This window comes from Lipophrys pholis (assembly GCF_963383615.2).
Source record: "Lipophrys pholis genome assembly, chromosome: 20".
Lineage (NCBI taxonomy): Eukaryota > Metazoa > Chordata > Actinopteri > Blenniiformes > Blenniidae > Lipophrys > Lipophrys pholis.
In genome coordinates, this window is record NC_137648.1 from 22400722 (window position 1) to 22423827 (window position 23106).

General features: G+C 48.3%; 1 protein-coding gene across 1 annotated transcript in view; it reads left to right on the top strand.

Annotated features, from left to right (window-relative positions):
• The first annotated feature begins 12184 nt into the window (after nt 1–12184).
• The window catches only part of lama1 (laminin, alpha 1), a 34152-nt gene continuing 23230 nt past the window's right edge, over nt 12185–23106 (top strand). Inside the window, exons 1-23 of the mRNA XM_080489986.1 lie at nt 12185–12253; nt 12482–12571; nt 12807–12924; nt 13155–13333; nt 13439–13532; nt 13707–13852; nt 14165–14305; nt 14599–14745; nt 14857–14958; nt 15240–15454; nt 16022–16139; nt 16281–16391; nt 16467–16594; nt 16656–16742; nt 16836–17047; nt 17464–17570; nt 17671–17851; nt 19790–19926; nt 20012–20245; nt 20339–20482; nt 21928–22104; nt 22189–22374; nt 22453–22580. Coding sequence (XP_080346112.1) covers nt 12200–12253; nt 12482–12571; nt 12807–12924; nt 13155–13333; nt 13439–13532; nt 13707–13852; nt 14165–14305; nt 14599–14745; nt 14857–14958; nt 15240–15454; nt 16022–16139; nt 16281–16391; nt 16467–16594; nt 16656–16742; nt 16836–17047; nt 17464–17570; nt 17671–17851; nt 19790–19926; nt 20012–20245; nt 20339–20482; nt 21928–22104; nt 22189–22374; nt 22453–22580 — 3236 coding nt within the window. The 5' untranslated portion in view covers nt 12185–12199. The remainder of the gene's footprint in view (nt 12254–12481; nt 12572–12806; nt 12925–13154; nt 13334–13438; nt 13533–13706; nt 13853–14164; nt 14306–14598; nt 14746–14856; nt 14959–15239; nt 15455–16021; nt 16140–16280; nt 16392–16466; nt 16595–16655; nt 16743–16835; nt 17048–17463; nt 17571–17670; nt 17852–19789; nt 19927–20011; nt 20246–20338; nt 20483–21927; nt 22105–22188; nt 22375–22452; nt 22581–23106) is intronic.

Genomic DNA, 23106 nt, shown 5'->3' on the forward strand with positions numbered 1-23106 from the left:
TTCAGTGTCTTCAGCGTCTTCACTGTCTTCAGTGTCTTCAGTGTCTTCACTGTCTTCAGTGTCTTCAGTGTGTTCACTGTCTTCAGCGTCTTCACTGTCTTCAGTGTCTTCAGTGTGTTCAGCGTCTTCACTGTCTTCACTGTCTTCAGTGTCTTCAGTGTCTTCAGTGTGTTCAGTGTCCTCACTGTCTTCACTGTCTTCGCTATCTTCAGTGTCTTCAGTGTGTTCAGTGTCGGGATCCAAGTGAAACTTAGAAGAAGAAATCTGAGGCACTCGAGGGTAAAATTTTAAAAAGTCTTTATTGATGCTCGGCTCGTCTAATAAAAACATGCCGGCACGTTTTACAGCCTGAAAGGACTTCGTCAGGGCAACTTTACCAAGTTCCAACAAAGGCTTTTTTAAATTTTTTATTTATTTTTTTACTTTCTTTTTATTTAAATTTTTAAACAATAATGAACAAAAATACGGCGGGGCATCTCCAGTCTGTGTGTTCCTCTCTCAGTCCGTTTAGTTGTTGGTGTCATGTTCTTTGTAGGCGCTCCATTTCTTCCAGTTCCTCTCAAATATGTGTCTCTTGAGTCTCAAGTCATGGTTCATCTGTTCCACTGAATAGATCTCCCTGACGATCTGGAACCATTGTTCCACGCCCGGCGCCTCCACTCTGGGCCACTTCCTAGTGATAGCCTTGTCTAGCCAAGTTTATTGCACTATAAACTTGATAGTAATCAGGTTTACCGAGGTACATGACAACACAGCTGTTTGGTGTGTCGTAGACCAATATGTTGTTAACAGTTGTATTTACAATATTCCAAAACGGTCTTGTTTTAGAACAGCACCAAAAAACATGTGAAGGACGTCCCTCTTGATCACCACAGAGTCTCCAGCATGGTTGTTGGGTTTTTAATTGTCTACTCTTAATTTGGGGTGTTATAAAGAATCGAGTGAGATTCTTCCAAGCAAACTCCCCCCATGTTGGTGAGCTGGTGGTAGAACATTGAGTCAAACACATTTTGTCCCAATCGTCATCTGAAATGTCAAATCTTTAGCTCTGATTCCCGTTTATTTTTAAGGTCAAGTGTTGAGCTTTCTCTATTCTCTTCAAATGCTTCATAAAAAGCTGAGATACCTCCAGATTTGGCTTTTTTAATTTTTACCTTCTTGAGTGCCTCAGATTGTTTTTCTTATAAGTTTCTCACATGATCGTCTGCATGAACCCAAACCTCTCATCCTGGAAACCCTGGAAACCCTGGAAACCCAAACACCACCGAGACTGATTTACTGAGAGAACCGAAGATGATAGATAGATAGATAGATAGATAGATAGATAGATAGATAGATAGATAGATAGCACTTTTTAGCACTAGTTGGTTTAAAATCTACATAAAATGACAGTTGAGATGGGAAATGGAAAAAGTGATAAAAATGCTGATTATGATTGCAGTGAGTGAGTTCAGGAGGTGTTCAACAGTCTTATTGCAGCGGGACGAAGGACTTCCTGAATCTCTGTTCTACAGCGCAGTGACAGGAGGCGACCACTAGGGCTGCTTCTGTCTGTAGCAGGGGACGGCAACCTTCAACACTCAAAGAGACATTTGGACCCATTTCCCACTGAACACAACACACTTCTGAAATCTCATCCGTGGACGAGTCGTCCGCTGATGGTGCTGTCTGTGGACGAGTCGTCCTACAATCGTGAGCATCAGCATGAAGCATCGTTCCTCCACACGTCTGCTGACTCGTAGTGACGATCGTCACTCTCAACAAGTCCACAATACTGATATTATCTCATCGGCCCTAAACCCTCCTGTTACTGTTGACATACGCCGCTTTGCACACACTGGTTGTTCTGTTGACTGGGTTTATTGAAACGTCGTTGCTCCACAGCACCGCGGTCTTCTGACGATGTTCAGACGCTCCTCTCTGTAACAGGAGATGGACGCTGCAGTCCGGATTGAAAAGGGTTTTCACTGTGTCCCAGACAAAGGAAGCGCACAGCTTCGGATGACCGCGGAGCTGCAGAGCCGCTATTCCACGTTCTTCGCGCCACTATTGTTGCGTAATGACGTTCCATCCCTGCGTCCCTCATAACCCCGCCTACATTTTACTGCACTCTCTGTAGTGGGACCGCACAACACAGTTGGGTCTGGATGCGCTTTGCCTTACCGTACCGTACCGTCCGGCCCACGGCGCTCAGGGATGAACTGCAGTGGGACCGAGGCTCAAGGACCCCTGGTCTATAGAGAGTCTGTATCGTCCAGTCGAGCTCTGAGTTCGTTCAGTTTGTTCTCCACCACAGTTCTCAGAGGGTCCAGTCCCCTACCGAGGACTGAGCCCACTCATCAGCCGATCATCAGCAGAGTGCAGTGGCCACCACAGTGTGGTAGAACATGGCCATCATCTCCACACACACATTAAAGAACCTCAGAGTCCAGGAAGAACAAATGCTCCGGCCCTTCCTGTAGAGGGCGTCTGTGTTCAGGGACTAGTCCAGTTTGTCATCAATAGAGACGCCACGGAATTCGTAGGTGTGCACCATGGCAATGTCCCTTCCCTGTCCACCATCTCCTTAGTTTTGGTTCTATTCAGGTGGAGACACTCAGAGCTCCAGTCCTGGAAGGTTCCTGTACTCCTGCTCGTGATACAAGCCACTACGGCCGTATCATCAGAGTATTTCTGCACGTGGCAGGACTCCATGTTGTTTTATAAGTCTGCTGTGTAGAGCATGAACAGAAAAGGTCCTAGACCAGTCTGTTGTGGAGCTCCAGTGCTGCTCCTGGATCCACCTAGGAGACCATCCAGGAGTCCATCCAGGAGTCCATCCAGACCTCCAGGAGGAAGAGGAGGAAGAGGAGGAGCTGGCTAAGCCAGTGTTACAGAAGCATCAGTCTTGTTGAAATCCCCTGATATTGCAGTAAAGCACGAGGGCGCTTCACCTCCTGCAGCGTCTCTGGTTCCTCACCTCCTGTAGAGTCTCTGGTTCTTCCCTGTAGAGTCTGGTTCCACCTCCTCGTCTTTACCTTCCAGCTCTGCAGCCCCTGAACCGCTTCCCACAGCTCAGTCGGGATCGGATATCATACTTCATTACCCATCTTTGATCGGGTGTCATATTCCATTATCGGTACTTGATCGAGTATCGTACTCCATTATCGGTACTTGATCGAGTATCGTACTCCATTATCGGTACTTGATCGAGTATCGTACTCCATTATCGGTACTTGATCGAGTATCGTACTCCATTATCGGTACTTGATTGAGTGTCGTATTCCATTATCCGTCTTTTTCAGAGTCAGAAGATCACTCCTTGAGCTTCTTTACCCTAAACTGTGTCCATAGGGGAAAATATTAATGATAATGATTCCAAACACTTGGTAACAAAACAAAACAAAACAAAACAAAACAAGCAGGGCTCAGCTGCTCGGACTTGCGGCCACTGTCGTGTGAATAATGATGATGACGATGTTAATGATGATGATGGTAATGATGAAGATGATGATGAAGGTGGTCTCTCTCCTGCAGTCATCCTCACAGTAAAACGGCCACTGACCGGTCAAACTTGTGGATCTCCAGTTCGGCGAAACCAGATGGCATGGAGGTGTGACATCACAGTGACATCACATGGATCGTCCAATCATCTCCCTGTTATCTGTCTCGTGAGCTCCCATGTTGCATCATGTTCGACTGACACCTGAGATCCAGCCGCTGTGCCGCCACCATGCCGCCTGTCCTCTGATTGGCTCCTGAACGCTGCTGGTTACACACTGATACGACTCAGAGAGCTGCTGTTAGCTTTAGCATTAGCATGGAGCAATAGCTCTGTTGCTATCTCACTAAAATGTTTACTGGAGGAGGAGCCTCGTTAATCTGAACTAACATCAGATAATAGAGCATCTTCCTCTTCTAACATCAGATTGTAGAGCATCTTCCTCTTCTAACATCAGGTTGTAGAGCATCTTCCTCCTCTGACATCCAGATTATAGAGCATCTTCCTCCTCTGGCATGAGATTATAGAGCATCTTCTAACATCCAGATTATGGAGCATCTTCCTCCTCCGACTTCAGATTATAGAGCATCTCCCTCTGCTAACATCAGATTATAGAGCATTTTCCTTCTCTAAAATCAGATTATACAGCATCTTTCTCTTCTAACATCCATGTTATAGAGCATTTTCCTCCTCTAACATCAGATTATAGAGCATCTTCCTCAGTGCTAACAGCTAATGCTAATTACTAACAATGGGCAATTGTGAGTTACTAGTTAAGTTATTTGAAGTAACGAGTCAAGATTGACGAATCAGCTAACAGCAGCTCTCCAATAATCCAGCTTCATCAAGGACACACACACACACACACACACACACACACACACACACACACACACACACACACACACACACACACACACACACACACACACACACACACACACACACACACACACACACACACACACACAGTCACAGTCCTCTGTCACCACACAGTGGCATTGTGGCTGCATATTCATCAGAGAACAGTGTGACTGGTAATCTCTAATTGTTTACCTGTAAGTGATAACTTGTACCTGGTAATGTCTAAATGGTGACCTGTACCAGGTAGCCTGTAACTGGTAATTACTAACTTGTAACTGGTAACTTGTGAGTTATAAATGAATGAGAAGATGATGGATGACAATAAAGTGTCTGAAGAGAGTGTTCCAGTGTCAGGTCTGTGAGTCAGTCAGTCAGTCAGTCAGCCAGCCAGTCAGTCAGTCAGTCAGTCAGTCAGTCAGTCAGTCAGTCAGTCAGTCAGTCAGTCAGTCAGTCAGTCAGTCAGCCAGCCAGCCAGCCAGCCAGCCAGCCAGCCAGCCAGCCAGCCAGCCAGTCAGTCAGTCAGTCAGTCAGTCAGTCAGTCAGTCAGTCAGTCAGTCAGTCAGTCAGTCAGTCAGTCAGTCAGTCAGTCAGCCAGCCAGCCAGCCAGCCAGCCAGTCAAACTTCCTCCTCCCTCATGTGTTCAGATCCAGATCGTTCAGTTCACCTGCAGACATCGTTGCCACGTTGTCACCTGGATTCTTGCGATGTCACATGGAAAATTGTGACGTCACCTGGAACATTGTCACCTGGATTGTGATGTCATATGGAACACTGTCACCTGGACATTGTCACCTGAAATGGTGTCACCTGGAATGTTGTCACCTGGGCTGTAGTGATGTCACATAGAAAATTTGTGCCGTCACCTGGAACGTTGTCACCTGGAATGTCTTTTATCGAGTCAGCTGGATCTATTTTCTTGGTGTCCTGGTCCGATCAGACCTCAGTTAAAGAGAGAAACGGAACCAGATAGTAAAATGTCCCAGTCGTCTCCTCGGTGAGTCACTTCCTGTTCACTAAACAGCTACATAGCTTAATAGTGACTCCCTTCCTCCACCAGGCCAATTCAAGCCAACACCAATAATACATTTTGTATTATATTATGAACCATTAACCAACATACAACACGGTCTCATTTGTTTTTTAGAATGTGTAAATATTATAGTGTAACTTCAAATTAACTCTACTGAATCTCAGTACATTTGTAGCCTCACATTTATAATTATTATTTAGTTTTTAATGTGTATTTTCCTCTCCTGAAATGTGTTTTTTTTTAATGTGACTGAACTCTGAGGACGAAGATGGTGGGCGAGTTCAAAAGTCCGTCAGCCTGAAGGGGGCAGCAACGCGATGCGCCGTTCTTTACTCTCCCGTCAAACGAAGAAGAGACTCGACTTCCGGGTTTTCCAGCAAAACAAACTTGAAATAAAGAATTACGGTCGCATTTTATTTCCCGCTTTTTGTTTAAGAAACGCATGACAGGAAACGACCCGATTCTCGTTTTTCGATTTTCAATTTCCAAACGAAAAAAGGTGGACGAACCGTCTCCCGTTTTTTGTCTCCCAATATCAAATCGGAAAACAAAAATTGGATTGTTTTCCATTTTCCATTTTCCGTTTTCCGTTTTCCGACATGAAAAGGAAAATCAAACGGCCGGACCCAGACCATTTATTGTATTTATTCATTTTTAGCTCCATTTATTATCGTGACTCCTCATGTTGTTATGCTCTACCTGGAAACCTGCTCCACCTGGAAACCAAAACATGCTCCACCTGGTCACAGACGTTCCTCTGATGCTGACGGAGGTGGAGGTGGTACTGCTTATCAAGGTCCCTCCTGATACTCAATGTGAAGAGCCGTGACCTTCAGACGTGACCTTCAGACGTGACCTCAGCTTTTCTGTCCCTGAGTTGGTTTGAAAAATCAACTGTCCTTCACGTCTACGAGACAGCTGAGGGACAAAGGTCACAATCACTCGGGTACAGTCCTCTTCCCCAGGGTCAGATGGTACAGTCCAGTCCCTCCCTGGGTCAGATGGTAGGATCCGGCCTACTACCAGAGACAATGGGCGGAGCTGAATGGAAGCAGACAGTTAAAGAAGAAAGTCCTGCTGTTTTAGAGGTTAACTCTTTTCATCCTGCCGTGTGGCTGGATGTTACAGGACTGGACGGAATGGGATAGGATGGGGATGGACTGTATGGGACTGGACTGGACTGGACTGGACGTTACGACGGGACGGGCCTGGACTGTACAGTGGTGGACTGGACTGGGCGAGGCTGGACGTTACAGGACTGGACGTTATGGGATGGGGCTGGACTGACTGGGGCTGGACTGGATGGGGCAGGGCTGGACAGGACGGGACTGGTCGAGACGGGGCTGGACGGGACAGGGCTGGACGTGGCGTGGCGTGACGTGACGTGACGTGACGTGACGTGACGTGACGTGACGTGACGTGACGTGACGTGACGTGACGTGACGTGACGTGACCGGACGGGGCTGGATGGGACGGGGCTGGATGGGACGGGGCTGGATGGGATGGTCTCTGGTCCATCACATCGTCACACAGACGAGCTGCAGCTTCGTCCCACCAAGTGCTGACGAGTTAAAAGGCTTCAGCCGTGGTGAGCTGCACCAGGTCAGACACTGACACTTTACAACTTTCAACATGAGACAACCATCTGGGAAGAGTGACACTCACATAGGGGACCCCCTCACCCAGCTCAGATGGTTTACCCTAACCCCCCAGCTCAGACAGTACACCCCCATCACCCTGCTCAGATGGTTTACCCCAACCCCCCAGCTCAGACAGTACACCCCCATCACCCAGCTCAGATGGTTTACCCCAACCCCCCAGCTCAGACAGTACACCTCCGTCACCCAGCTCAGATGGTTTACCCCAACCCCCCAGCTCAGACAGTACACCCCCATCACCCAGCTCAGATGGTTTACCCCAACCCCCCAGCTCAGACAGTACACCTCCGTCACCCAGCTCACATGGTTTACCCTAACCCCCCCAGGTCAGACAGTACACCCCCCTCTCCCAGCTCAGATGGTTTACCCCAACCCCCCCAATCTGCCCCATTGTTGAGCTGAATGAATGGGAGGCGGAGGAGGTTCACTGGAGTTCTACACACTTTACATTCCTGCAGCCTCTTGATGCTGCTGCAGCTTCACTGTTACTGCTAAGTACTGCTGGGTTCTGCTAGTTATTGCTGGGTACTGCTAGTTACTGTTAGTTACTGCTGGGTACTGCTAGTTATTGCTGGGTGCTGCTAGTTACTGTTAGTTACTGCTGGGTACTGCTAGTTATTGCTGGGTGCTGCTAGTTACTGGTAGTTACTGCTGGGTTCTGCTAGTTATTGCTGGGTACTGCTAGTTACTGTTAGTTACTGCTGGGTACTGCTAGTTATTGCTGGGTGCTGCTAGTTACTGGTAGTTACTGCTGGATACTGCTAGTTATTGCTGGGTGCTGCTAGTTACTGTTAGTTACTGCTGGGTACTGCTAGTTATTGCTGGGTGCTGCTAGTTACTGGTAGTTACTGTGGGTTACTGCTAGTTATTGCTGGGTGCTGCTAGTTACTGCGGGGTACTGCTAGTTACTGCTAGTTTTTGCTGGGTGCTGCTAGTTACTGGTAGTTACTGTGGAGTATTGCTAGTTATTGCTGGGTACTGCTAGTTATTGCTGGGTGCTGCTTGTTACTGCTGGGTACTGCTAGTTACTCTCAGGTGAGCAGGAAGCAGTCCATTGTGCAGGTGTACAGTGTGTGTGCAGACATGAAGCTGCTGTGGTTGGTGCTGCTGATGGAGGTGGTGACGGAGGTGGTGACGGAGCGAGCTGCAGCTCAGCAGAAAGGTGAGAACTTCATATCTTCACTCCGTCGTTTCAACAAGTGTTACTGTCGGGGAGAATTAAAGTCAGTGCATTCCTGTGTGTGTGTGTGTGTGTGTGTGTGTGTGTGTGTGTGTGTGTGTGTGTTTTGTCACGGTGATGCCACCTCCCTCCTGCAGCTGATCACACTTTGCATTTTGTTAATTGCTGTTTGTGTCTTTGATGTTTGTGTTGTTGACCTTTGACCTCTGAGTGAACGTCTGTTTCTCTCAAGTCTGTTAAACAATGAAAAGTCTCAGTAAGATGCAGCTGAGTCAACGGAGTGTGTGTGTGTGTGTGTGTGTGTGTGTGTGTGTATGTGTGTGTGTGTGTGTGTGTGTGTGTGTGTGTGTGTGTGTGTAAATGAGGAGTACTGTTAAAGAGACACCGTTTCCATGACAATGGTGCTCAGGGAGGGCTTTTCCACCAAACAGAACCAGGTTCTACTTCAGTTCTTAAATGAGCAGCTCCAGAGAACCGGTTGTGTTTCCATCGTCAGGGAGCCACGTCATTGCGTCACTCCAAAACGTGGTACGTCACTCCAGACACAGCCTCAAGCACTTCTGTTGGAAACCTCCGAGGCAGCAATGTGCCCAAAGTCATGAAGAACACAAAGAAGAAACATAGTGTTATCTGTGTGTGTGTGTGTGTGTGTGTGTGTGTGTGTGTGTGTGTGTGTGTGTGTGTGTGTGTGTGTGTGTGTGTGTGTGTGTGTGTGTGTGTGTGTGTGTGGCCCCTTTAACAGTGGTTTGCTGTGCTGCTCATTTGATCAGTGTGCGTGAGAGAGCAAGGTGTGTATGCAGAGCGGGTCTATCAAAAAGCTCTTCCTGTAGTTCAGGTGTTTCCCTCTCGGTGTAGTTCAGGTATCTTCCTCTCGGTGTAGTTCAGGAGTGTTCCTCTTGGTTTAGTTCAGATGTCATCCTCTCGTTGTAGTTCAGGTGTTTTCCTTTCAGGGTAGTTCAGGTGTTTTCCTCTCGGTGTGTTGCAGGTGTCTTCTTCTCCTCTCGGTGTAGTTCAGGTGTCTTCCTCTTGGTGGAGTTCAGGTGTCTTCCTCTCAGTGTATTACAGGTGTCTTCCTCTTGGTGTAGTTCAGGTGTCTTCCTCTCAGTGTATTACAGGTGTCTTCCACTCGGTGTAGTTCAGGTGTCTTCCTCTCGGTGTGTTGCAGGTCTCTTCCCTGCCATCCTGAACCTGGCCAGTAACGCAGTGATCAGCAGTAACGCCTCCTGTGGCGACCCGGAGCCTGAGATTTACTGCAAACTGGTTGAACACGTCCCTGGAAGAAGAATCAAGAACCCACACTGTCCCCGCTGTGACGCCAACTCTGTCCTGCCCAAAGGTACCACATCACAACTACAACCACGGCAGACCGTCAGTCTGTGAAGGTCTGGTTGCAGGTCCGGTCGAGATCTGAATTGAATGTTGGCTGCTCCATATGCAGTGACGTAGTGACGCTTCACAGTGACACAGTGACGCTTCACGGTGAAACAGTGACACTTCACAGTGACACAGTGACACTTCACAGTGAAACAGTATAGTGGCACTTCACGTGACACAATGACGTTTCATGGTGACACAGTGATGCTTCACGGTGATGTAGTGACGCTTTATGGTGACACAGTGACGCTTCACAGTGACGTAGTGAGGCTTTACGGTGACACACTGACTTCACAGTGACGTAGTGATGCTTCACAATATCAGTGATGCTTCACAGTGACATAACAATGATGTAGTGACGCTTCACGATGACACAGTGACGCTTCGCAGTCACGTAGTGATGCTTCACAGTGACACAGTGACACTTCATGGTGACACAGTGATGCTTCACTGGGACGTAGTGATGCTTTACGATGACGCTTTAGGGTGACACAGTGATGCTTTATGGTGACACGATGATGCTTTATGGGGACTTAGTGAGGCTTTACGGTGACGCTTCACTGTGACACAGTGATGCTTCATGGTGACACAGTGATGCTTTACGGTGATGAAGTGATGCTTTACGGTGACTTAGTGAGGCTTTACGATGACGCTTCACTGTGACACAGTGATGCTTCATGGTGACACAGTGATGCATCATGGTGACATGGTGACACGGTGATGTAGTGAAGCTTTACTGTGACACAGTGATGCTTTATGTTGACATGGTGAAGCTTTACAGTGACTAAGTGAGTCTTTACGGTGCCGTAGTGAGGCTTTACGGTGACACAGTGACGCTTCGCGGTCACATAGAGATGTTTCACGGTGACACAGTGACACTTCACGGGGACGTAGTGAGTCTTTACGGTGCCATAGTGAGGCTTTACAGTGACGAAATGATGCTTTACAGTGACTTAGTGAGGCTTTACGATGACGCTTCACGGTGACACGGTGACACAGTGACGCTTCACGGTGACAGTGACACTTCACGGTGACACAGTGACGCTTTACGGTGACGTAGTAATGCTTCACGGTGACACAGTGACGTTTCATGTTGACAGTGAAGCTTCACACTGATGCTTTACGGTGACACAGTGATGCTTTATGGTGATGTCGTAATGCTTTACAGTGACATAGTGAGGCTTCACGGTGACGTAGTGAGGCTTTACAGTGACGTAGTGAAGCTTTACGGTGACACTTTATGGTGACATAGTGACGCTTTACGATGACACAGTGATGCTTTACGGTGATGTAGTAATGCTTTACCATGACATAGTGACGCTTTAAGGTGATGTAGTGAGGCTTTACCACGACATAGTGAGTCTTTACAGTGACATAGTGAAGCTGTATGGTGACACTTTATGGTGACATAGTGACGCTTTACGATGACACAGGGATGCTTTACGGTGACGTAGTGATGCTTTACAGTGACGTACTGAGGCTTTATGGTGACGTAGTGAGGGTTGGGGTTAGAGTTACTCGTTTCTCCAGTGAATGATCAAACTAACCCAGGCCAACCCGTTTCACCTCCTCAGGTCTGTAGTAACTGGGTCGTAGTCATACGCAGTAGTTGCAGTAATGATATTCTTCACAGTAACGTTACGTCTCTGTGCAGAACGACATCCGATAACGAACGCCATCGACGGAACAAACCAGTGGTGGCAGAGCCCGAGCATCAAGAACGGCCGTCAGTTTCACTGGATCACCGTCACACTGGATCTCAAACAGGTAACTTCTCCACTGCAGGCCTCTAAAGGTGAGCTAGTACAGATGGGATAGTACAGGTGAGATCAGTACAGGTGACCTAGTACAGGTGAGATGGTATAGGTGACACAGTACAGGTTAACTAATTGATAATTTCTCTTCAGATTTTTCAGGTTGCCTATATAATCATCAAAGCAGCCAACTCTCCCAGACCAGGTGAGATGATCCATGTTTACCTGTTTACCTGTGACTCACATCTTCACCTGTCAATGAGATGTCTACTTGTCAGTGAGACATTCACCTCTCAGTGAGACATCTACCTGTATATAACCTGGTCCTTCTGTCTCGTAGGAAACTGGATCCTGGAGCGCTCTGTGGATGGTGTGACCTTTGACCCCTGGCAGTTTTACGCAATCAGTGACTCGGAGTGTTTAACCCGTTACAACATCCCGCCGAGACGTGGACCGCCGACCTACCGGAGAGACACTGAGGTCATCTGTACATCCTACTACTCTAGACTGAACCCCCTGGAGCACGGAGAGGTGAGACAGCTGTCTGTCTGCCTGCCTATAGAAAGCAGGAGTCCAGGTGGTGAGACAGGTGAAGACGAGGGTCGGTCTGATCAGAACCGACAGGATCTTGTTGCTTCTGATGTGAAACATGAATCAGTGAATTTTGACCTCTGACCTCTGTAAGATGTCATTCAGGACTGTTGATGTTCTCTCGTGTTGGTTCTCTCTCAGATCCACACCTCCCTGATCAATGGCCGACCCGGAGCAGACGACCTGACCTCTGACCTCCTGAACTTCACATCAGCCCGTTACATCAGACTGAGGCTTCAGCGAATCAGAACGCTCAACGCCGACCTGATGACCCTCAGCACTCGAGACCCGCGAGACATCGACCCCATCGTGACCCGGCGGGTGAGACAGTTGCAGTGGGACAAGATGCATTGAGACAGGCTGCAGTGAGACAAGTTGCAGTGACACAGTTTGCAGTGAGACAGCCTACAGCAAGACAGCTGTAGTAAGACAGGTTGCAGTAATTTTACTGTGAGACAGTTTGCAGTGAGACAGTTTGCAGTGAGACAGTTTGCAGTGAGACAGGTTGCAATGAGGCAGGCTGATGATGTTTGTCCTGGTGTCTCCCAGTATTATTACTCCATCAAAGACATCTCAGTGGGCGGGATGTGTATCTGCTATGGCCACGCCCAGAGCTGCCCGCTGGACCCCGTTACCAAGGTAACCACACACACACACACACACACACACACACACACACACACACACACACACACACACACACACACACACACACACACACAATGACTACTGTTACCACGGTAACCATACACACCAACACTATGGTTACATGACCCCGCCCACCTTCTGGTTAATTTGTGTGTGTGTGTGTGTGTGTGTGTGTGTGTGTGTGTGTGTGTGTGTGTGTGTGTGTGTGTGTGTGTGTGTGTTATAGAAATTGCAATGTGTCTGTGAACACAACACCTGTGGGGAGAGCTGCAATGAGTGTTGCCCTGGTTACCACCAGCTGCCATGGCAACCAGGAACAGTCTCCCAGGGAAACACCTGTGAAAGTAAGACAAGGCCAGACCAGATAAAAACACCTGTCTGTCTGTCTGTCTCACTGGTCTGTCCCACCTGTCTGTCTGTGTCATCTAACTGTCTGTCTTACTGTCTGTCTCTCACCTGTCTGCCTGTCTCACTGTCTATCTCTCACCTGAGTGTGTTTGTCTCACTTGTCTGTCTCTCACCTGTCTGTCACCCAACTCTCTGTCTCACTCTGTCTCACCTGTCTATCCCTCAGGGTGTAACTGTCACAACAAAGCGTTGGATTGTTTCTACAATCACACTGTCTCTGAACTCTCGTTGAGTTTAAACTCTCGTGGCGTCCGGCGAGGGGGTGGAGTCTGTATCGACTGTCAGCAGAACACAGCAGGAATCAACTGTGAGACCTGCCGGGACGGGTACTACAGGCCGACTGAGGTACTGCACAGAATACTACAGATCAGCTGAGAACCGGCAACACCACACACAGTACATGATGTTTGGTGTGTGTGTGTGTGTGTGTGTGTGTGTGTGTGTGAGCAGGTATCTCCACTCTCAGACTCTCCGTGTGTCGACTGTCACTGTGACTCCAGAGGATCAAAGTCTTCAGTTTGTTCAAGAGACGAGTCACAGCCTGGTGAGTGATGAGGATGAAGATGATGATGAAGATAATAATGATGATGATTAAGATGATTGCCTCTAAACCTGTGTGTGTGTGTGTGTGTGTGTGTGTGTGTGTGTGTGTGTGTGTGTGTGTGTGTGTGTGTGTGTGTGTGTGTGTGTGTGTGTGTGTGTGTGTGTGTGTGTGCAGGACAGTGTGTGTGTCTCCAGGGTTTTGCAGGGCGACGTTGTGATCGTTGTGCGTTCGGATTCCAGAACTTTCCTCAGTGTGTTCGATGTGACTGCAACCTGGCAGGAAGCACCAACATAGACCCCTGCCAGCCCTGTACCTGCAAGGTGAGTCTGTACCTGCAAGATGAGTCTGTACCTGCAAGGTGAGTCTGTAACTGCCAGGTGGGTCTGTACCTGCAAGGCGAGTCTCTACCTGCAAGGTGAGTCTGTACCTGCCAGCCCTATACCTGCCAGGTGGGTCTGTACCTGCAAGGTGAGTCTCTACCTGCAGGGTGGGTCTGTACCTGATAAGTGAATCTGTACCTGCAAGGTGAGTCTGTACCTGCAGGGTGAGCCCTGTGACAGCATGTTGGTGGTTGGCACGTAGATCTTGACCTCTCCTGACCTCTCCAGACCTGTCTGACCTCTCCTCTTCAGGACAATGTGATGGGAGCTCACTGTGACCTGTGTAAACCAGGTTTCTACAACCTGCAGCACAACAACCCGCAAGGCTGCACCGACTGTTTCTGCTTTGGTGTTTCTGATGTCTGTGAGAGCTCCACCTGCTGCACACGACAGGTAACACACACCTGGTGCACACGACAGGTAACACACACCTGGTGCACACGACAGGTAACACACACCTGCTGCACACGACAGGTAACACACACCTGGTGCACACGACAGGTAACACACACTTGCTGCACACGACAGGTAACACACACCTGGTGCACACGACAGGTAACACACACCTGGTGCACACGACAGGTAACACACACTTGCTGCACACGACAGGTAACACACACCTGTCCTCAGGTGACAGATGATTTCTAAAAATGTGTACTTGTGTTTCTGTTCTGTGTTGCTCTCAGGTGAGTCATGCAGACGCTTGGCTCCGTCCCCCTCAATCCATCCACGACCACTTTGTTGTCCATGGCAACCACCTCCCCGAGCCCGGCAACATGTCTTCTGGGCACATGTTACAATGGGCGGCGCCTAAGGGTTTCCTTGGCAACAAGGTCAGAGCTCACTTCCTGTCTGTCTGTCTGTCTGTCTGTCGGTCTGCCTGTCTGTCTGTCTGCATGCCTGTCTGTCCGTGTACCTGTCTCACTCTCGGTTTCTCTCTCCAGCTGGTGTCTTACGGAGGTTTCCTGAACTTCTCAGTGTTGTACGACGTCCTGGCAGACAATGAGGACCAGTCATTTCCTGTCCACTGTGACGTTATTGTCGAGGTAAAGTCTCCTGGTTTGGGCCTGACGTTTGTCAACGTTACGTTTGTCACCGTGGCATCCATGACTTTTGTCAACAGGACGTTTGTCATCCGTGACGTTTGTCATCCGTGACGTTTGTCAACGTGGCGTCCGTGACGTTTGTCAGCGTGACGTTTGTCAACGTGGCGTCCGTGACGTTTGTCAGCGTGACGTTTGTTAGAGTGGTGTCTGTGATGTTTGTCAACGTGACGTTTGTCAATGTTGGAACTAAAGGAAGCTGAACTTCATCTCCTCGTTTCCAGGGTTACGGTCAGACTCTTCGTCTGGCGCCAGCTCTCCTCCTCTTCCTCACTCCGCTGGCTGAGCAGTTGGTTTCTGTCCAGCTGCTTCCTGAACAATTCGTGATCAGTGGAACAGGAAGTCCTGTAACTCGTGACGACCTGCTATTGGTTCTTGCTGGTGTGATGTCATTGAGGGTTAGAGTTCATGCCAACGCCTCAGCAGATGGTCCAGTACGGTGAGTAAAGTAATCAGATTACATTTACAACCTGACGTCTTGTCTTCTACCTTGTCATATCGTGGTCATCAAGTCACTTTCTGATCGTTAATCGGAGCTTGTTCAGCATTAGCTTCACCTGTCCTGACCGTCCTCACCTGTTCTGGTTATTCTAACCTGTCCTCACCTGTCCTGATCATCCTAACCTGTCCTCACCAGTCCTGATCATCCTAACCTGTCCTCACTTGTCCTCACCTGTCCTGACCATCCTATCCTGTCCTGACCAAACCCGCTTTTCACTGCACTAGCTTAGCTTAGCTTAGCTTAGCTTAGCATTAGCAATGTCCTATCGGCCCTCCGACCTGCTCAGCTGACATTGTGCATCGGGTGTCTGATGTTATGAATCGGGTGTCTGATGTTGTGAATCGGGTTTCTATCAAGGAATTCTGATCTTCTCTGACTGTGTCAAACCACGAGCGCATCAGCTGTACGTTCACAATATTAGTGGAAATCGGCTCTGGTTCACCTGGTCCTGGTTCCTGTGGTTCAAACGGGTTCCTCTGGTCCTCACTCTGTCTGTTCCTTCAGGCTCAGCTCGGTGTCTCTGGACGTGGCGGACTCAGACCTGGACTCCACGTCCTCGTCTCCTCTGGTTGACGTGGAAACCTGCGAGTGTCCGTGGGGCTACAGCGGCACTTCCTGTGAGGTCAGCGGCACTTCCTGTACTTCAACAAGTTACTCTGAGTAATCCTGTTTGTGATGGAGCCTAACACCCTTTGTGTGTGTGTGTGTGTGTGTGTGTGTGTGTGTGTGTGTGTGTGTGTGTGTGTGTGTGTGTGTGTGTCAGACATGTATCCCAGGGTTCTACAGAGTAGGTGGAGTCCTGTTTGGAGGAAACTGTCTTCCGTGTGACTGTAATGGACATTCGACACAATGTGACGTCAACGGAGTCTGTTTGGTGAGTTCAGCCTGTCTCCCTGACCTGTCTCTCTCTCTGACCTGTCTGTCTCTGTCTAACCTGTACCTCTCTCAGGATTGTCTCCACAACACCTCTGGATCACACTGTGAGCATTGTCTTCCTGGTTTCTATGGCGACGCTGGCAAGGGGACGGCTGTGGACTGTCAGATGTGTGCATGTCCTCTGACGGATCCATCCAACAGGTGAGACAGACAGACAGAAAGAAGGTTTGAGGGCAGCAGTGACCTCAGGTTTGTCTCTCAGGTTCAGTCCCACCTGCCTGCTGGATGCCACGGGACGCCTGTCATGTGACCAGTGTCAGGACGGGTACACCGGGAACACCTGTGAGAGGTGAGGACCCTGTGTGTGTGTGTGTGTGGTGGTGGTGGTGGGGGGGGGGGGGGGGTGCAGATTGTAACGCTCTGTACTCTGGGCCTTCACCAGGTGTGCCAGTGGTTTCTATGGAAACCCACAGGTAGTGGGCGGGGCTTGTGTCCGCTGTGAGTGTAACAGAAACGTGAACGTCGAGGATCCAGAACACTGTGACACCGTCACTGGCGACTGTCTGCGTTGCCGGGGAAACACAACCGGGCGACACTGTGAGCTCTGTCAGCCTGGTTACTATGGCGACGCCGTGACCGCCAAGAACTGTCAGGGTGAGACACACACACACACACACACACACACACACACACACACACACACACACACACACACACACACACACACACACACAGATGTGTGTAGCAGCAGGAATGTTGAGCTTCAAAATCCAGATTAAGATTATAACCCCTCACATGATGATTGTGTGTGTGTGTGAGTTGTGAATTTTTTCTCTCTACAAACACAACACTCACATTCACAGAAGTAAAAGCCTCTCCTACACGTCTCAGATTAAAACACTCACATGTTTGACCTTTGACCTTGTTGCAGTTTATTTGGTGAAAAACATTTTGCTCCTAAATCAAACAAGTTGTGAATTAAATGTTCAATGAAGGTCAAATCATTTCTGGGTGGAGGGTGGAGGAGGCTTGGTAGAGGGTGGATGTTATCCCTTCCTGTCTGTCCTCAGAGTGCAGCTGTGATGTCAGTGGCGCCCTCTCCAGTCAGTGTGATGGAACTACAGGTCAGTGTATCTGCAGAGACCATGTGACCGGACGCACCTGTGACCGCTGTCAGGTGAGTCCACATCCAGGTGGAGCAGTGACCTCCACCAACTTCTGACCTCCACCTTGACGACATCCACCTCTGACATCTCTGATCTCCCCCCCTCCACCAGACGGGTTTCTTCGGGATGTCCAGTGGGCGGGGCTGTCTCCCCTGCGGCTGCAGCCAATCAGGATCAGTATCTGGGTCATGTGATGAAACAGGGCGGTGTCAGTGTGTTGAGGGTGTGGCTGGAGACAAGTGCACCCACTGTAGCCATGGTTACTATGGTTTCCATGACAACGGCTGCACAGGTAAACACCGAAAACACCTTGAACATGTGACACAGTGTGTGAGAGCATTGAAGACATTCAGCCAGAGCTATGTCAGTAGAATCGATAAGATATTATATTTAGAATCATAGAGATTCTATTGGGAAAACTATCGAGGTACATCGGTAAAATAAAAAGGTTTCGAGATTTAGAGGTTGAGTCATAGATATATTTTAGGTAGATTCATAGATGCATTGGTAGAATCATAGTTATAGGTCGAATCACAGATATAAGTAGAATCATAGATATATGTACAATCAGAGCTCTACCTGCAATACCTCTGTGATTCTACCTGATTCATGGGGTGCATCCTAATAGTTCCTCCTATCTCCTAATAGTTCCTCCTATCTCCTAATAGTTCCTCCTATCTCCTGATAGTTCCTCCTATCTCCTAATAGTTCCTCCTATCTCCTAATAGTTCCTCCTATCTCCTAATAGTTCCTCCTATTTCCTAATAGTTCCTCCTATCTCCTAATAGTTCCTCCTATCTCCTAATAGTTCCTCCTATCTCCTAATAGTTCCTCCTATCTCCTAATAGTTCCTCCTATCTCCTAATAGTTCCTCCTATCTCCTAATAGTTCCTCCTATTTCCTAATAGTTCCTCCTATCTCCTAATAGTTCCTCCTATCTCCTAATAGTTCCTCCTATCTCCTAATAGTTCCTCCTATCTCCTAATATCCCCTCCTATCCACTTCTCCTTCACCCTGGAAGTGGCGGCCATAATAAGGAGCGTTGGAATTCTCAATAAGCTAAGGAAAGGAGGCTCGTTGCTTCCTTTAGAACCTCCTTTAGCTTAGGAACCACTGATGCTTCCTTTAGAACCTCCTTTAGCCTAGGAAGCACTGATGCATCCTTTACCAAAGGAGAACAGCTCATGTTCCCCCACAATTCCTTGCGGCGACAACATTTAAAGGAACCCTCTCATCAGAGCGTTCAGGGAAACTCAGGATGACTGAAAAGGAGCAGATCATGTAAGTTACCAAAGTAATAATCTGCCTTGAACAACTTGAAATCATCTAGAACCCAGATCCCAACTAGGAATGTTCTGGATGTTGTAGAACCAACACAGTAAAGTCCAGTTTTTGTGCAGCCTATTCTCACTCTGATTGGTTCTTTCTTCACCTGGCAGCCGTTTACCTTTGGTTCCTCTTTTCCTTTGATTTACATTCAAACCTTGAGATATTTGACTTTATATCAGAGGTTAGAGCCTCAAAGGAAAGTGAGAGAAATCACTTTTTTATACGACTTTTTCACTCATTTGGAGTTTTTTTCACCACGACTGACGTCACTAACCTTCACCGCCATCGGATTATTATTACGCCACCTAATGGAAGTGTGGTCTGATTGTCACAACAATGTGATCTCCTTTCCTTAACTCCTTTAGGGAAGCCTCCTAACAACTTTCCTTAACTCCTTTAGGAAGCCTCCTAACAACTTTCCTTAACTCCTTTAGGAAGCCTCCTAACACCTTTCACTAACTCCTTTAGGAAGCGTCCTAACACCTTTCCTTAACTCCTTTAGGAAGCCTCCTAACACCTTTCCTTAACTCCTTTAGGAAGCCTCCTAACACCTTTCCTTAACTCCTTTAGGAAGCCTCCTAACACCTTTCCTTAACTCCTTTAGGAAGCGTCCTAACTCCTTTCCTTAACTCCTTTAGGAAGCCTCCTAACACCTTTCCTTAACTCCTTTAGGAAGCCTCCTAACAACTTTCCTTAACTCCTTTAGGAAGCCTCCTAACACCTTTCCTTAACTCCTTTAGGAAGCCTCCTAACACCTTTCACTAACTCCTTTAGGAAGCCTCCTAACACCTTTCCTTAACCCTGTGACGTCATCTGCCGGTTTCAGGAAAAGTGGTTAGGAAAGGAGATAGGAGGGACTAATAGGATGCACCCATTGACTCTGGCTTCACTCTCCTCCCAGAATGCACCTGTGCTCACACTGGTGGTTACTGTGACCCTGAGAGCGGAGGATGTGTCTGCCCCGCCCACACTGAAGGAGATACCTGCGACATGTGTGAGCCGGGTTACTGGGGTCATGACCCCATGGCTGGCTGCAAGGTACACACACACACACACACACACACACACACACACACACACACACACACACACACACACACTGACCTGTCTCACCTCTCTCCAGCTATGTGGCTGCATTGCCACAGGAAGCTCCGCCCCTCAGTGTGATCTGACCAATGGGCAGTGCCAGTGCATGACAGGCTTCAGTGGAAGGTCATGTGACCAGTGTGCCCTTGGTTACTATGGTTACCCACAATGCACAGAGTGCGGCTGTGATGTGGCGGGAACAGACGAGACGTTCTGCAACGTGACCCAGGGAGTGTGTGACTGTCGACACACCGGAGAGTGTGTGTGCAAGGTGAAGTAGTAGGTGAAGGACGACTGCACCGTCAGCTGCTACATCATGTTCCTGTGGATCTTAACGTGTGTGTGTGTGTGTGTGTGTGTGTAGGTGGGCGTGTCCGGCCGACGCTGTGAGGAGTGTGCTGCTGGGCTCTTCGGTCTGTCGGTGGAGAATCCGGGTGGATGTTCTCGGTGTTTCTGTTCAGGTGTGAGCAGCAACTGTGAGGAGCAGGGAGGCCTGACCCCACTTCCTGTGAGTTCAACCACACCTCCCATTAGTTCAACCCCACTTCCTGTGAGTTCAACCACACTTCCCATTAGTTCAACCCCACTTCCTGTGAGTTCAACCACACTTCCCATTAGTTCAACCACACTTCCCATTAGTTCAACCCCACTTCCTGTGAGTTCAGCCCCACTTCCTGTGAGTTCAGCCCCACTTCCCATTATTTCAACCACACTTCCTGTGAGTTAGCTGTGGGTGCTGCTTTATTATAATAGTGTGAGATTAAAAGAAACAAAAAAGTACATGTTGTGAGTAATTGCATATTATATTAATATTGGTAGACTTTTACTAATTTTCCTCCAAAAATAAAAGGAAAGAATGAGAGAGAGAAAGAAAGAGAGATGAGTGGATGTCACTACACCATCCTGAATAAGTTCAGATATACTTTTATTGTCCCTGTGGGGATTTTTTTAATCAGCCTGTACTGCAGTACATGTATTGGGTGTAATCTAAGGGTGTATTTGTGAAAAAAGCTGCAGTGAATCCATTTGGAAATTGACACAGAGGAACCCGGGGTCATGTAGAACAAGAATGTGGTGCAGTTTACTGAAAACAATGATATTTTTTAGGGAGTTTAAAAAAATCTGCCTTGACAGCAATATTTCAATTAGGTGAGATTTTAGTGTGTGATTGTGAAAAAATGCTGCAGTGAATCGACTTGAAAACTGATAAAGAGGAACCTGGAAAATACACAAACACTGAGGGTTTAATCTCTGTTGATAAAGTATTTACTGATTGTGATTCTGAGGAGAGATTTTCCTCTGAGGACGATTGGTCGGCCCCGGAGGGCAGAGTTACGTGATGCACCTGAACGCATCACCCATGGATTGTCGGCATGAATCTCGTTTACCAGTAAAAATCTATAAATCAGCCTCATTGTTTAAGTCGCTGGGTTCAAAGTGTGTGAAAAAAGTAGCGGCTGACAGTCCGGACATTACGAAAAGTTCCGGTACGCGGCGTATGGTAGAAAAAAGTCCCAGTACGCTGAGGGGTAGAATTTAAAAGTGCTGGTACTGTGTACCGGTGCATACCGGCCCACTTAAAGCACTTACATCGGGTGACGTCACGAATGACGGAAGCCCCTATGGTCCAAAAGTGCCGCTTCATAACACAGAAAAGGCGAATTTATTAACGGGAGAGTGAAAGTTATGTCACAAAACCATGCTGATACGTATCTTTGTGCATTTTTCGGTGGGTATAAGGAAATTCTGGACCTTTTCTAGTGGGTATACGGCGTATACCTGCATATCACGTACACTGCACTACTGGATGTTAGCGGGTGGAGGTTAGATGGTGGATGTTAGAGGTTGGACGGTAGAGGGTGGAGGGCAGAGGGTGGAGATTAGAGGGTAGAGGGTGGAGGTTAGAGGGTGGAAGTTAATAAAAACCAGAGTGAGTTGTGTTGACTGTTCCAGGAGGGCCTGGACCCTGCAGCTCGGCTCTCCCTGGTCCATCAGTCCGATCTGCAGTCTACAGTGTCTGCAGTCTACCAGCAGGGCGGCGACACAGTGCTGGACGCACCACAGCTTCGCTCCAACCAGCTGACGGGTCCTTTGTACTGGAAGCTGCCGGAGCAGTTCCAGGGACGCAAGGTACCACAGAGTGTGTGTGTTTATTGTGTGTGTGTGTGTGTGTGTGTGTGTGTGTTCACTATGTGTGTTTCTTTGACTGTGCAGTTGTTGTCGTATGGCGGGCTGCTGTCGTACGTTGTAACTTTCTACGCTGAGGACGGTTCCGGGCCGTCCAATCAGGAGCCTCAGGTGCTGCTCAGGGGCGGTACTTTGAGAAAACTCCTCATCTACACCGACGTGACTCCCCCCGCTAACGGCGTGACGACTCAGCACAACATCCGCCTGACAGAGGTAACACCACGTCGCCATGACGATGACAACACTTCCAACGGTCTTAACAACGGTGTGTGTGTGTGTGTGTGTGTGCAGTACCAGTGGAGGTACTTTAACTCCGTTCTAGAATCATCGGTGAGTCGAGACGATTTCATGTTCGTCCTCAGTGACGTCCAATACGTGATGATCAAAGCTTCGTACGGCAGCAGACTGATGCAGAGCAGGTGAGTTACAGACCGGCTGTTACAGACCGTTACAGACCATTAATTCAATTAAATTCAATTAAACTTTCTTTATATAGCACCAAATACAACACAGCCATTTCTACGTGCTTTTAACAGAGAAAGGAGAAAAACTCAACAAATCTACATGAGCAAGCAGGTTTGTTTGCAACTGTAGAAAGGAAGAACTCCCTCTAACAGGAAGAAACTTTTGTAGAAACCAGAGTCAGGGGTGGATGCTTTCTGCTGACCGGTTGGGGTGAGGGGATAGAGAAGAGGAAAAGATAGAATAGACAGAAAGATAGATTGAAGAGGAGATACAAACCTTGGAAACCCACCCTGGTTCGGGTAGGGGAGGTCGAGAGAGAGGTGGGGGGGTTTGACGCAGCCCTAACTGTAGCTTTAGTAAATAGAAAAGTCTTGAGTCTCGCCTTTAAAGTAGAGCCTGTTTCAGCCTCCCGAACTGAAACTGGGATCTGGTTCCACATAAGAGGAGCCTGAAAGCTGAGAGCTCTGCCTCCCGTTCTAC